At 50.1% G+C, this 14,288-nt stretch overlaps 1 protein-coding gene across 4 annotated transcripts in view; it reads right to left on the reverse strand.

Annotated features, from left to right (window-relative positions):
• GSG1L (GSG1 like) overlaps positions 1-14,288 on the reverse strand; it is a 278,788-nt gene that overhangs the window by 58,554 nt on the left and 205,946 nt on the right. For all 4 annotated transcript variants that reach the window (XM_034951145.4, XM_034951144.4, XM_034951146.3 and 1 more), the window contains one exon: positions 1,429-1,540. In XM_034951145.4, the coding sequence (XP_034807036.1) occupies positions 1,429-1,540 (112 nt within the window). The remainder of the gene's footprint in view (positions 1-1,428; positions 1,541-14,288) is intronic.

Raw genomic sequence — 14,288 nt, forward strand, 5'->3', positions numbered from 1 at the left:
AAAGGAAGGCTGGTCTGTGCATTGTGATCATCTTTGCTAGCATTTGGGGAAAAGCTGTTTGAGAATGAAGCCAACACCAATTCAAAGGGAAGAGAGACAAGATAAGGAGAGGGCATGAGGGCATGACTGGGTTCCAGATGAAATCTGGTCACCTGGATCCAGCTGTGTCTGAAGCAGACTTTGTGGTAGCTCACTCAGCATCTATTCCATCCACTCACCATTTGAGAGGTTTTGACTTATTCTTTGCTCCAGAGGTGGGCTTGGTCAAACTAAGGGAATAAGCTCATGATATTCCCCCAGCTGTGGCAATGAATAAGGAGAGAGAACATGACGTAAGCCCACCAGAGGGAAGCTTGGGACTCTAGTCAATCTTGGAGAACAAGAGGCCCTTTCTCTCCTACAAGGGAAGGAGAATGCACCAGCCTTAGGAAGAGCTCTCCCCAACAGGGAAGCCAGCCCAGCAACAAAGTAAACATGTGGAGGGTGCCAAGCTCAGATGACTATACAGAGGAAGAGAACTCAGCCCTTATGACCTCAGTGACTCTGGAACAAACGTGTCCTGAAGTCCACACCATAGCTGTGCTTTTCCTTTCCATGAACCAAGGTATGATATCTCCTTACTTAGACTGATGCAGGTAGGTTTTTCTGTTACAACCCAGAGCACCCTAGCTGATCCACCTGGACTTTCCAGTTACACAAACAAATGAACACCCCTTGTTCACTTACGCTTGGGATTCTACCACTCAAAAGCAAAAGAACCCTGACTAATCATGCCTTTCATATGCAAACCCTGCTTTGAGGTGCTGACCTGTTTCCTGTATTCAGAGCCCCTCACTGGAGTCCACCTACCCCATCAGACCACCCAGAACCCTCCACAGCTCGCCTAACTTCAGGTCTTGCCAGCTTCCATCTCCAACCTTCCATAGCACGCCTCTTAGGCAGGGGTCGGCAGGGGGCCAGAGAGTAAGTATTTTTGACTTTGTGAGCCATTCAGTCTCTGTCACCACCGCCCAGTGCTGCCATCTCAGTGTTAAAGCAGCCGTGGATAATATAAAACAATGAGAGTAGCTGTGTTCCAAGAAAACCTTATTTATGGACATTGAAATTTGAATTTCATGTAATTTTCACATGTCACAAAACAGCATTCCTCTTCCTTTGATTAATTTTCTTAGCAGTTAAAAATCCAAAAGCCATCCTTAGCTTGAGGGCTGCATATAAACAGGTGGTAGGCCAGATTTGACCCACAGGCCCTAGTTTGCCAATCCCTGCCCTGGGGTCTTAAAGCGCCTTTGGACTACAGCCCCTCCAACTCCCCCTATTTCTCCTCCCCCCCACCGCCCCCCACCCCACTGGGCTGAGCTGCTGAAGTCCCAGCACGCCTTGGGCCTCTGGTGCCTGAAGCTGCTCTTGTCCTGAAGGTCCACTTACCAGAAGGACCACCCGTAGTCCCAGGAATGGGGTCTCCAGTCTTCAGGACCGAGGCTCACGGTGACCTGGAACACCTGCGTGTACATCATGTGGGCGACCATTCCCAGGAGGCCTGTGGGGCAGAGAGCAGAGCAAAGCGTCAGGAAGTAAGGAAGGGCTTTGTCCCCACACACCCACAGCCTCTCTGCTGCCTGCCTGCCTGTCTGCCTGTGATCACTGTGGAGAACAGGGACCTCTGGGTAAGGGAGGTCAGCAGGAACAGAGCTTGGGAGGCCAGAGAGGGTAGTTCTCTTTTCTTTCTTTCTTTTTGTTTTTAAGACAGGGTCTTGCTCTGTTGCCAGGCTGAAGTGCAGTGGCACGATCATAGCTCCTGGGCTTAAGTGATCCTTCCATCTCAGCCTCCTAAGTAGCTGGGACTACAGGTGCATGCCACTATGACAGGCCAATTTTTTGTATTTTCATTTTTGTAGAAATGAGCGTCTTGCTATGTTGCTCAGGCTGGTCTCAAACTCCTGGGATCAAACAATCCTCCCACATCAGCCTCCCCAAGTGCTAGGATTAGAGGCTAAATTGTTTATGTTTAAAGCATTTTCCCCCATCTAGTAAGAAGACCCAGCTGTAGAGTGGGCTTTGGCTGGGGTCAGGGGACCATTATTTTCTCAGTGTTTTGTAGACTTTCCACTCTTTTAAGACAGAGCAGAGAGAACTGCCTGGCTGCTAATGGGAGAATGGGGACCCCAAAAGCCTATTATATTTCTCTTAGTACTAGTGAGCTTGAGTGTTTTTCACATTTATTAACCACTTCTAGTTCTTCTTCTTTGAATGTCTGTATCATTTGCCAATTTTCTTTTTGTTTTTAAAAATCTTTTTCCTTATCAATTGGTAGGAATTCTTTGTATATTCTGAATATTAATCTTGTCTGTTGCATAGATTACACCTTTTTAAAACAATTAATAAACTTTTTTTTTTTTGAGAAAGAGTCTCGCTCTGTCACCCACGCTGGAATGCAGTGGCTCCATCTGGGCTCACTGCAAGCTCCACCTCCCAGGCTCAGGTGATCCTCCCACCTCAGCCTCCTAAGTAGCTGGGACTACAAGCACGCACCACCACACCTGGCTAATTTTTGTATTTCCCCTACTGATTTTAAAGGACACTTTTATACCATATTCTAAGTCCCATAAATACATGGGTGCACTTCCTAACTGGTGATTCTGTCCCACCGATCTTTCTCTGTGTTCCTGCATCAGTGCCACACTGTTTTAATCACTGTAACTTTACAGTACAATCTGTTTTCTGAAGGGACAAGTCTCTCCTCTTTATTACTGCCCAGTGCTGAGTCTCTCTGGAATTGTTACCCTGCCCAGAAGCTGTTCCCGCTCAGAAGGGTGTTGACCCCTTTCTAAGTCTTCTGCCAGTTCCTTTTCTGAGGGCTGGAATATTCATGAGAAGGACAACTCCTTATGCCAGGATAGTAGGAGCACAACAGTATTTTAATACAAAATCTCCCACCCAGAAGCTGGACTTAGCTTGTTGGCAAAATAATTAATTTTCTGAACTATTAGTTTAGAAAAGCATTGATTCCTAAATTAAATTCTATTTATCCCCAAATACGAAAGACCATGCTTTAAGGAAATTCAATAAGTAAAAATTACAGTTCACTCAAAGATACCTTGGTGGAACTCTCTGATTGCATTTTAAAGATTCTGCTTCAAAATCTGACCCTGGCCGGGCACGGTGGCTCATGCCTGTAATCCCAGCACTTTGGGAGGCCGAGGCGTGCAGATCACGAGGTCAGGAGATTGAGACCCTCCTGGCTAACATGGTGAAACCCTGTCTCTACTAAAAAAATACAAAAAAATTACCCAGGCGTGGTGGCGGGCACCTGTAGTCCCAGCTACTCAGGAGGCTGAGGCAGGAAAATGGTGTGAACCTGGGAGGCAGAGCTTGCAGTGAACCGAGATCGTGCCACTGCACCCCAGCCTGGGTGACAGAGGGAGACTCCATCTCAAAAAAAAAACAAAAAAAATCTGAACCTTGCGTGTGTTTTCAGAAGCTTGTTCATTCTGTAAAGCAAGGTCCACCCACAGCATCTGTCCTACAAATCCTTGTCAGAAGGAATCATTTCCAACTCATCTGAATTAAAAAGAGACTTTTTGGTGAGTTACTGTACCTCCTGAATTAGAGGAGACTAAATGAATGAGGCTTTCCTGCTGCCGTGATTACTTCCTGGCTTGGACTCACACCAGGAAACCCACAGCTGTAAATCTCTCCTTGTGGTTTCTGGAATCTCCCAACTCCTGAAACTATAAATGGAATTCCCAACCGGTGTGGTCAGGTGGGTATGGTTCCTCCAGGCCCCAAGGAAATCTTGGAGAACACTGGAAATGGGGGGATGTTGGCCAGGGGGCCAGAGCTGGGCTGGGTGTGGTGCTCCCCAGAACTTAGAGCAGGAAGAGCTGTCATGACTCCTAGCCCTGCCCTGTGCTAGTCCAAACTGAGGAAGCTGAATTCTGTTAAGTCCAGGAGTGTTGAGTCCAGGGGGGCTAAGAATTAAGAGACAATGTCAAGTGCATCACAAGGTGAGCCCAGAGGAAAGCAGAGCCAGGAAAGTGAAAGAGAGAGCCGAGCTTCCAGCTCTGTCACTGATATGGTGTGGATCTGTGTCCCCACCCAAATCTCTCATGGAATTGTAATCCCCAGTGTTGGAGAAGGGGCCTGGTGGGACGTGACTGGATCATGGGGGCAGATTTCCCTCTTGCTGTTCTCGTGATAGCGAGTGAGTTCTCACGAGAGAGCTGGTTGTTTAAAAGTGTGTAGCACCTCCCCCTTCACTCTCTTCCTCCTTCTCCAGCCATGTAAGACATGCCTGCTTCCCCTTCGCCCTCTGCTGTGATTGTAAGTTTCCTGAGGCCTCCCAAGCCATGCTTCCTCTACAGCCTGCAGAACCATGAGCCAATCAAACCTCCTTTCTTTACAAGTTACCCAGTCTCAGGTAGTTCTTTATAGCAATGTGAGAACTGACTAATACAGTCACTTACCAGCTTTGTAACATTAGGTAGGTTGACTTTCTGTGCCTCAGTTTCCTCACCTGTCATACGGGGATAATAATAGTACCTACCTCATAGACTGGTATGAAGATTCAGCGGCTTACATTTATAAAGCACTTAGAACAGCACTAGGCACAAAATAAGCTCCACAGAAGTTTCTTGAATGAATGAATGAATGAAGAGTGCACATCTGAGACTCACTATGTAGGCCCACTAGACTGTATGCTAGTCCAGAGACCAGATCTGTTTGGCTCTCCCCTGAATCCCCAGCGCCAAGCCCAGTACCTGACACACAGTAGGCATTCAATAAGTGTTTACTGAATGAATAAATGAGCAGTGATTGAGAGGTGCTTGGGGGATGTTGGGCTGGTTAGTATAAAGGTCAAGAGTGTGGGATATGGCAATGAGCTAGGACAGGACCAGACTGCAAAACTTTGTCTAGGAGAGCACGTGTCAGGGTCACCATTCATTCATTTATCATGTATTCATTCAATCAGCCAACGAATATTTAGCAAAGGCTTTTCACATGCCAGACACTATTCCAGGGGGTTGGGGAGTAGTAGACTGGAATAGATGGGCAGATGTCCTGCTCTTAACGGGCTTGGGTTCTTGTGGAGGCAGCCAGACAATTAGCATATAAACTAACATGAAATTTCAGGCAGTAAACATTTCCATGAAAAAACTAAAATAGGGCCAAGTGGTGGAGAGTCCTTGGAGGTGGGGGGCACTTCAGCCTGGGTGGTTAGGGAGGGCATCTCAGAGGAAGTGACATTTAAGCAGAGGTTTGGAATGAGGAGCTGAGGGCAGCCACGCAGAAGACTGGCGAAGAGCATTCCAGACATAGAGAGAAGCCTGGGCAAAGGCTGGGGCTGAAGGCTGGGAGGAAATGCAGCAGCAGAGTGAGCAAGGGGTAGGATGGGCCTGGTGCGGTGGCTCACGCCTGTAATCCCAGCACTTTGGGAGGCCGAGGCAGGTGGATCACCTGAGGTCAGGGGTTCGAAACCAGCCCGACCAACATGGCAAAACCCTATCTCTACTAAAAATACAAGAATTAGCCAGGTGTGGTGGCACATGCCTCCGCTACTCGGGAGGCTGAAGCAGGAGAATCGCTTAAACCTAGGAGACAGAAGCTGCAGAAGCTGCAGTGAGGCAAGATCATACCACTGCACTCCAGCCTGGGTGACAGAGTGAGCCTCTATCTCAAAAAAAAAAAAAAAAAAAAAGAGAAAAGAAAGGGGAGGGATGTGTCAGATGGAGTCAGAAAGGCAGGCAGGAGCAGGGCCATGCAGGGCCCTGGAGCCCACAGTGCAGTTTGGCTCTCACCCTATGCAGGACGAGAAGTCAGTAAAGGGCTATCCGCCTTAAGCAGGGGTCTAACTGATTCTTCTAAGAAAATCATTCTGATTACTGTGTGGAGACAGTGATTGTAAGGGGAGGAGGCGAGCCCAGCTGACAGGCTGTTGCAAGGGCCCAGGCTAAGCTGTTTTTGTTTAGGCTGGCGTTGCTGGCAGCTCTGAGGTATGTTTAGTTTGTTTGTTTACTTTTGTTTTGTTTTGAGACAGAGTTTCACTCTGTCATCCAAGCAGTAGTGCCGTGGTGCAATCATAGCTCACTGTTAACCTCAAACTCCTCCAGCCTCAGCCTCCTGAGTAACTGGGACTAAAGGTGCATGCCACCACACTTGGCTATTGTATTTTTTTATTTATTTATTTTAGAGATGGAGTCTCCCTGTGTTGTCCAGGCTGGTCCCAAACTCCTGGCCTCAAGTGATCCTCCAGCCCAAAGCACTGGGATTACAGGCGTGAGCCACTGTGCCCAGCCCGGGGCAAGTTTTGAGGGTGGAGTCAATAGGACTCGCTGTTGGGCTGCACACAGGTGGTATCCCGGGGATCTAGGATGACATCAAGAGTTTGGGTTTCAGCGTCTGGGCAGATGCCATTTGCCAAGATGAAGAAGATGAAGCGAGGAAGAAGTTTGGGCGGGTAGAATCCTATCTGTGCCATATTCATTTGAAATGCCTTTTTTTTTTTTTTTTTTTTTGAGATGGGAATCTCACTCTGTCACCCAGGCTGGAGTGCAGTGGCATGATCTTGGGTCGCCACAACCTCTGCCTCCCGGGTTCAAGCGATTCTCCTGCCTCAGCCTCCCGAGTAGCTGGGATTACAGGTGCCACCATTACACCTGGCTAATTTTTGTATTTTTAGTAGAGACAGGGGTTTCACCATGTTAGTCAGGCTGGTCTTGAACTCCTGACCTCAGGTGATCTGCCCACCTTGGTCCCAAAGTGCTGGGAATACAGGCGTGAGCCACCGTGCCGGCCTTGAAATGCCTATTTGATATCTAAGCTGGGATAGCAAGCAAACAGTTGAAGGGCCAGGTCTGCGATTCAAGGAGTAGTCAGAACCGGAGACTTAAATGCGTGAATCATCTGCATGTGAATGATAAATAACACAATGTGCCTAGAAGAGGTCACCTGGAGAGAGACTGTAGGAAGAGGAGAGAGAAGGGTCCCAGGATGAAGCCAACATCTGATCTTAAGCAGAGTAGGAGGGACCAGCAAAGAAAGCTGAGGCGGAGTGGCCAGGGAGGCTGAGGGAAAACCAGCGTGGAGTCTTCAACTGCAAGAGGTTTATAGAAGAGGAGGAGGGTAAATGATAGAGAAAGCTTTCAAAGCATAATGCTGCCCGGGGAAGTGGGAAAATGGGGGTGATAGCTGGAGAGGGCCTGGGGCTCAGGAAGGCATTTTATTTATTTATTTAAAAATATATACATGTAATACATCTATCTATCTATCATCTACCTTTTTTTTTTTTGTACAGACAGTGTCCCTCCATGTTGCCCAGGCTGGTCTCAAACTCCTGTCCTCAAGCAACCCTCCAGACTCAGCCTCCCAAAGCTCTGGAATTACAGGCATGAGCCACCGTGCCTGTCCGGGAAGGCGTTTTAACAATGGGAGATAGAGAATGTTTCCATGCCCATGCAGAATGATCACGTGGAGAGGGAGAGATGGACAGAGCAGGGGAGCGAGAGGGCGATTGTGGAAGCAAGGTCCAGAGACGGCCAGAAGGTGCGAGGAGGTTCTAGAAAACAAGAGGGCTGGCTTTTGATGGGAATTGGGATGCGTTACCCAAGAGAGCAGGAAGACAGCGTCTGAGCGAGACCCAAGTTTTGTCTGTTTGTTTTTTGTTTTTTAAGACAGGGTCTCGCTCTGTTGCCCGGGCTGGAGTGTAGGAGCACCATCACAGCTCACTGCAGCCTCAATGTGCTGGGCTCAAATGATCCTCCTGCCTCAGCCTCCCGAGCAGCTGGGACTATAGGCAAGTGCTGCCATGCCTGGCTGACATTTTTATTTTTGTAGAAACAGGGTCTCATTATGTTGTCCAGGCTGGTCTTGAACTCCTGGCCTCAAGAGATCCTCCTGCCTCAGTCTCCCAAAGTGCCAGGATCCAAGCAGGAGCCCCTGTGCCCTGCTGGATCTGAGTTCTTGAGCAGATTCACCCTCCTTCTCTCCAGCAAGCTGGAGACAAGGTCACCAGCTGAGAGCGAGGCGGCCGATTGGGGAAGTGGGGGTTGAGGACCGGCGAGCAGAGGGTATGAAATAGTCTTTTCTGAGAGTGGGAAAGCACAAACACGCTGCAGAAATGCATGCGGCTCTCAGGGCAGTGTTGCTTGTCGTGTGAGATCCGTGCTCATGATTTTAAAGTGAGCCCAGGCAGGGCAGCTGTGGGATTCAGGTAGGGAGAGACAAGTTGGCCTGGTGACACCTGTCAGGGCCTCTTGAGTCCAGAGGACACACAGGAATGCCAACCCGAGATGCCACGAATCATCTTTTGCTCAATCACTGGGGAGAGGGGTGGCAGGTTCCTGGGCCTCCCTCGAGGTGGGGGTGGACCAGAGCCCACATGACCCCTCCCAAGGGGTCTCCAGCCTGGAGCTACCCCTGGGTGAGGACATAGAGCAGCGGTGACAACCCCAAATCCAGGATCTCCCCTGCCTCTGGCCTGGCTCCCTTTGACAGGGTTTGGATGCTTTATGCGAATGCCACGCTCCATTTAATTGAGATACCAGGGAGGTAGCTGATTAATTGATTTATAATAGAGTTTATTATTAAAGATGCTAAGTTATTACTGAGAACACACGGTGAGCACTCACGTTTAAATAAATATTCTTGTAGATGCTGGGCATGCGTGTCATGTCCGGGACTTGAGACACAGAGGGGCTGGTGGGGACCTGGAGGACGCTGGAGCCAGAGAGATGGGGCAGGAGGGCTGCAAAGGGAAACCCCTGACCTTCAGCTGGTCACTGAGCAAATATCAGGCACCTGCTGTGCTTCAGGCTTTTCTACAGGGGTCAAGCGGCCCATCCTCCCAGTGCTTCCATTGGGATGGGAGAGGCAGACACACAGGCTGGGCACCTCTCGGTGTCAGGGCAGTCAAGAGGGGAAGTCCCGGGGTCTGTGGGGTGGGGAGGTCAGAAGAGGCTCCCACAGAAGATGATATAGCAGCTGAGAGTGGAAGGGTCAGAGGGAGGAGGAGGAGGGTGGAGCAGGCAGGGGAACCCACACCGGCAGAAACCCACAGGCAAAGTGGTTTGGTGTGGCTGTCACAGGCACTTAGGTGGGGCACTTGGGAGGTGAGAGATGCTGCTGCAGGGATAAACGAGGACATTCCATGGGAAATTTTAAGTCATCCGAGGCAGTTTGGACTTTATCCTGAGGACCCGGGGCAGGAATTGCAACTTTCGGAGCAAAGTGGTTGGGTGGGGATGGTGAGCATGGCTGTGGCCTGAGAACAGGCGAGAGGAGCAGGAGGCAGGGAGCCTGGGAGGAGCAGCTGCAGTCCTCCCCGCAGGCGAGGATGAGGATGGGCGGGACTTGCCAGGGCGCTGAGATGCTGGAGGCATGGAGCCCCGGGGCACCGGGTACCGCTGAGACCGCTCGCTTCCTAGCAAACCATCAGGCACTGAAGAACCCTGGCTCAGGAATGGCAAGGGACTGGGGGAAACTGGGAGCAACTAGGAGAAGCTGTTGGGACTGACCCAATTAATATCAGCCCCAGAACAGCCTCCCGGAAAAAAAAATCCTTGAGAAACTAAAAGCTGCTCTTTCATGAGACCAATCGGCTGGGGGCAGAGGAAAAAATAAATCTCTTATCCGAACGTATCTAAAATATCCTGATGTTGGTCACGACGGAGACCAAAGCCTGGCTTTTCCCTGTGCCCTCTGCCCTGGGGGGACCCCACGTGGCCAGGTACACCTGCACATAAGGCCACCCCTGAGAAGCTGAGCTGATGCTATGTTTAAAACTTGCCCAGACCTATTTTTAAAGAACAAGCTATTTTTAGACACCCTCTTGAGAACCCGAAGCCTCTCTTGGTAGCATATTTCAGGGTTTAAAAAGTTCCTCCTTACACATAACCTAAATCTTTCCAGCTCCAATTTAAGCTAATTTCTTGCTCTGCCCTCTGAGGACACGGGGAGGGGGGTGAGCCAATTGGCATCTTCTTGAGAGGAGCATTTTGGGGGGTCAGCAATTACCGAGGTGCCCCCCAACCTTGTCTTGTCTGCAGAGATCATTCCAATTTCTCTGCCCTTTCTCCAAAGGTCCCCTTTTAGATTACCAGAGTCATTAGCATCACTCTGGTTGGAATTCTGCCTTTTAAAGTGAAGTGGTCCAAATCGGAGGTGGCACTTCATAGAGACCTTCCAATTTCAAGTAATGGGTTTACTGAACTTCCACCAGCCTTGTTCAGCTCAGCCGCCCCCATCCAGCCCTGTGGCAGTGACTAGGCTCAGATCCCCCAGGTGGGGTTCAGAGTGAGCCCAGAGGCCATGGCCGCAGGACCTAGTGGGTCCAGGGTAACCCAGGACAAACTGCTGGTGGGACGATTTCTGACATTAATGGACATGTAGCCAGGCTGCCAGCATTCCCTGTTCCCCTTGTCATTTGGGTAACTAGATAGAAAACACCCATGACCTCAGGGCACAGCTGTCCCAGAAGACTGAGAGAACAGGAACCCAATTTGGCTTTGGAGATTTCAAAAGCCTACATCCAGGTGTTCCAAGAAAAAGGTTGAGAAGAATACGCAATCAAGAGAGAGACAGTTTCTCTTCCCCTTCCACCTGGAGATCAGCTAAAGTTGCTCGCCTGGAGGGGACTGGGACGCAGGGGAGGAAGAGGAGGAGGGGAAGGGGAGAGGAGGGGGGAGGATGGGAAAGGTTGGGGAATGGGGAGGGTGAATAGAAGGCAAAAGGGGAGGAGGAGGGGGAGGAGAAGGGGGAGAGAAGGAGGAGGAGGGAGAGGAAAAGGAGAAGGAAAAGGGGGAGGAGGAGGGGGATGGAAGGAGGAGGAGGGGGAAGAAGAGGAGGAGAGGGGGATGGTTGGCCCCAAGAAGGAATGAGCTGCACTATGTAGATATGAGCAGAGCTTCCCTAAAAGGCCCCCAGCCTCCACTTCAAGCCCTTTCCATTACATCCCCTGGGAGCCACAGGGAGGTGAAGTTGGCACTCACAAAGGGTCCTTTCCCAGTCTGAGTGGACAGTGGACACCTTGGGAGTTGGGCCGTGTGCTCGCAGACACAGCCAGCACATCCTCGAGGGCTGTTCAAAAAGAGTGATGTCCACCTGTGCCCACCTGTGTCACCTGTGTCACCTGTATTTCCTGATGCCCACCTGTGTCCACCTGTGTTCATCTGTGTCCACTTGTGTCCTGGACACCCCACATGCCTCTTCACCTGGACTGAGCTCCATTTTGGTGGCCTTGTACCCTCACAAGTCCCCCAAGATGAGGGTGGGCCTCTCACCTGAAGGATGATGGAGAGAGGACAAGGAGAAAGTTCTCGGGCTTGTGATTGGGTGGGAATGAGATCCAGGAGAGAGGGGAAAGCCACCCTCGGATGTACACATCCCTAAGTCACAATCCTGCCCATCTCATCTCTACCTTCTACATTTCTACCCCAGAAATTCACATGCTTGAGCCCAGGAGTTCAAGGCTGCAATGAGCTATGATCATACCACTGCACTCCAGCCTGGGTGACAGAGCAAGACCTCGACTCTTAAAAAAAATAAAATAAAATTACCCTGGGACAACAGACATCCAGGGTGCTCGATCGTGATGGTGGAATTGATGAATGAGGGAATGACCCCCACTCTGCAAGGGATCCTCCCCCTGGTGGATGCCCTGGCTTGTCCCCTGCTGAGGACTTTCATGCCCATTCTCCTTTGATCCCCACAACAGGCCCATTAGGTGTGCATTTCACAGGTGAGAATGAAAGTGGGCTGAGAAGAGGTTAAGGGCTCAGCGAGCTGTGGTGAGTTCAGGAGTAAAGTCCACATCTCTTTTTGGCCCAACCTTCATTCATTCATTCCACATGTAGCTATTGAGTATTTGCTACAAGCCTGACACGGCGCTAAGGGCTGCAGAAAAAGACCAACGGGGCCAGATGCAGTGTTACAAGCCTGTAATCTCAGCACTTTGGGAGGCAGAGGTGCATGGATCACCTGAGTTCAGGAGTTCGAGACCAACCTGGGCAACATGGTGAAATCCCATCTCTACTAAAAATACAAATATTAGCCAGCTGTGGTATCCGGTGCCTGTAATCCCAGCTACTTGGGAACCTGAGGCAGGAGAATTGCTTGAACTCAGGAAAGAGAGGTTGCAATGAGCTAAGATTGTGCCACTGTACTCCAGCCTGGGTGACAGAATGAGACTCAGTCTCAAAAAAAAAAAAAAAAAAAAAAAGAGACCAACAGAACAGACATGGCCCCTACCCACTGCGAGTTTCTGCTCCAGTGGAAAAGGCAGGTACTAGCAAGAAATCACCCTCAAGGGTCATGAGTCAGGGCTCAGGAGGTACAGGGGCCCCTGGAGCCAGAGCCTACACCGGGTGCTCTGTTCTGGGGGTCAGGGAAGGCTTCCCTGAGGCAGGATGTTTCAGTGCAGCCTGAAGGAGAAGGAGGAATTAACTAGGCCACAGCTGCCCAAAGTGTGGGGCTCACCCCTCTGCGGTGCTTAAGCTCATTTTAGAGCAGGATTTCTAAACCTCAGCACTACTGACATTTGGGGACAGAGAAGGCTTTGATGTGAGGGCTGTCCTAGGCGTTAGCGGGTGCTTAGCAGCATACCTGGCTTTGATCTACCAGATGCCAGGAATGTGCACCCCCCCACCCCCACATACCCCAGTCATAAAAACCAGAAAATGTTTCCAAACATTGGCCAAATATCCTTGTGGTGGGGAGGGCAGGGACAGTGGGAGACAAAATAATCCCCCATTGAATCCACTGTTTTAGATTCTTCATGAATGTTTTTGTTTCTATTTTATTTTATTTTTCAGGAAGGGTCTTGCTCTGTCACCCAGTCTAGAGTGTAGTGGTGCGATCGTAGCTCACTGCAGCCTTCAACTCCTGGGCTCAAGCGAGCCCCCCACCTCAGCCTCCTGAGTAGCTGGGACCACAGGTGCTCACCACCATGCCCAGGTAATATTTTTGGTTTTTGTAGAGACAGGGTCTCCCTATGTTGCCCAGGATGGTCTCAAACTCCTTGGCTCAAGTGATCCCACCTCAGCCTCTCAAAGTGCTGGGATTACAGGCACAAGCCATCGCTCCCGGCTCCTCATGAACATTTTTACAATGGTAATTTCTTTTTGACAGTTCTTTTGTATTTATTGCAAGTGATACTGGCTTTTCATTTCCGGTGGTGATCTGAAGGTTCCTTTCTGAATGAATTTATGTTGTGAGAACAGTGAGTGATTTAGAGAAAATGCGAAGTGAACATTGTACCTTGGGCATCGGATGTGGCAATGGTCACAGGAGGAGAATGCAGACAGATGAAGCAGTAGAGATGCGGATTTGGGTGAGGAGTGGGGTGGTGGCTCCCAATAGAACGTGGAGGTGGGCTCTAAAAGTGTCCCTGACAGGCCTGGGAATCCCCCAGGGAGGTGTCACATAGGTGCACACACCAGTTCTCTTGGAAGTTCAAGCCCGGCTTTCTTCCAGCCTGGCAACAGATTGGTCTATCTTTGATTGGGCACCAGAGGAAGGGGTTGGCTCAACTTTGGGGGCCCATGTGGAAAGACAAAGATCCCTAAACACTAGACACACCCTGTTTGAGGCAAGATGCTTGCATGATGAAAGGCATGCGGGTGGCCAGAAGCAGTGGCTGATGCCTGTAATCCCAGCACTTTGGGAAGCCAAGGTGGGCAGATTATTTGAGGCCAAGAGTTTGAGATCACCCTGGGCAACATGGTGAAACCCCATCTCTACTAAAAAATATAAAAATTAGCTGAGAGTGGTGGTGGGCACCTGTAGTCCCAGCTACTTGGGAGGCTGAGGCAGGGGAATCTCTTGAACCCAGGAGGCAGAAGTTGCAGTGAGCCAAGATCACACCACTGCACTCCAGCCTGGGCAAGAGAGCAAGACTCCATCTCAAAAAAACAAAAAGAAAGAAAGGCGTGGGGGGCCAGGTGCGATGGTTCACTCCTGTAATCCCAGCATTTTGGGAGGCCAAGGCAGGAGGATCACTTGAGGCCAGGGGTTCAAGACCAGCCTGGGCAACATAGGGAAACTCCATCTCTACAAGAAAACGAAAGGCAAGGGGTTCTCTGAGATAAATGGGAGTGTGCAGCACCCCGGGGAAGCCTGTCTTAATTTCCTTCTTTGTTTTGAGCTCATGGGAGACACTGGGCGGACTCCCCCTCCCTGAGACTTCTTTCTCTCCATCTCTCTGTCATTTTTGTCTCTTTCTCTCTGTCTGCCACTGTTTTGTGTCTGCCTCTCTCTCCCTACCCCCTCTCCAAGACGTCCAGTTAAATGTCTCC

This window comes from Pan paniscus, chromosome 18 (assembly GCF_029289425.2).
Source record: "Pan paniscus chromosome 18, NHGRI_mPanPan1-v2.0_pri, whole genome shotgun sequence".
In the NCBI taxonomy this organism is placed as follows: domain Eukaryota; kingdom Metazoa; phylum Chordata; class Mammalia; order Primates; family Hominidae; genus Pan; species Pan paniscus.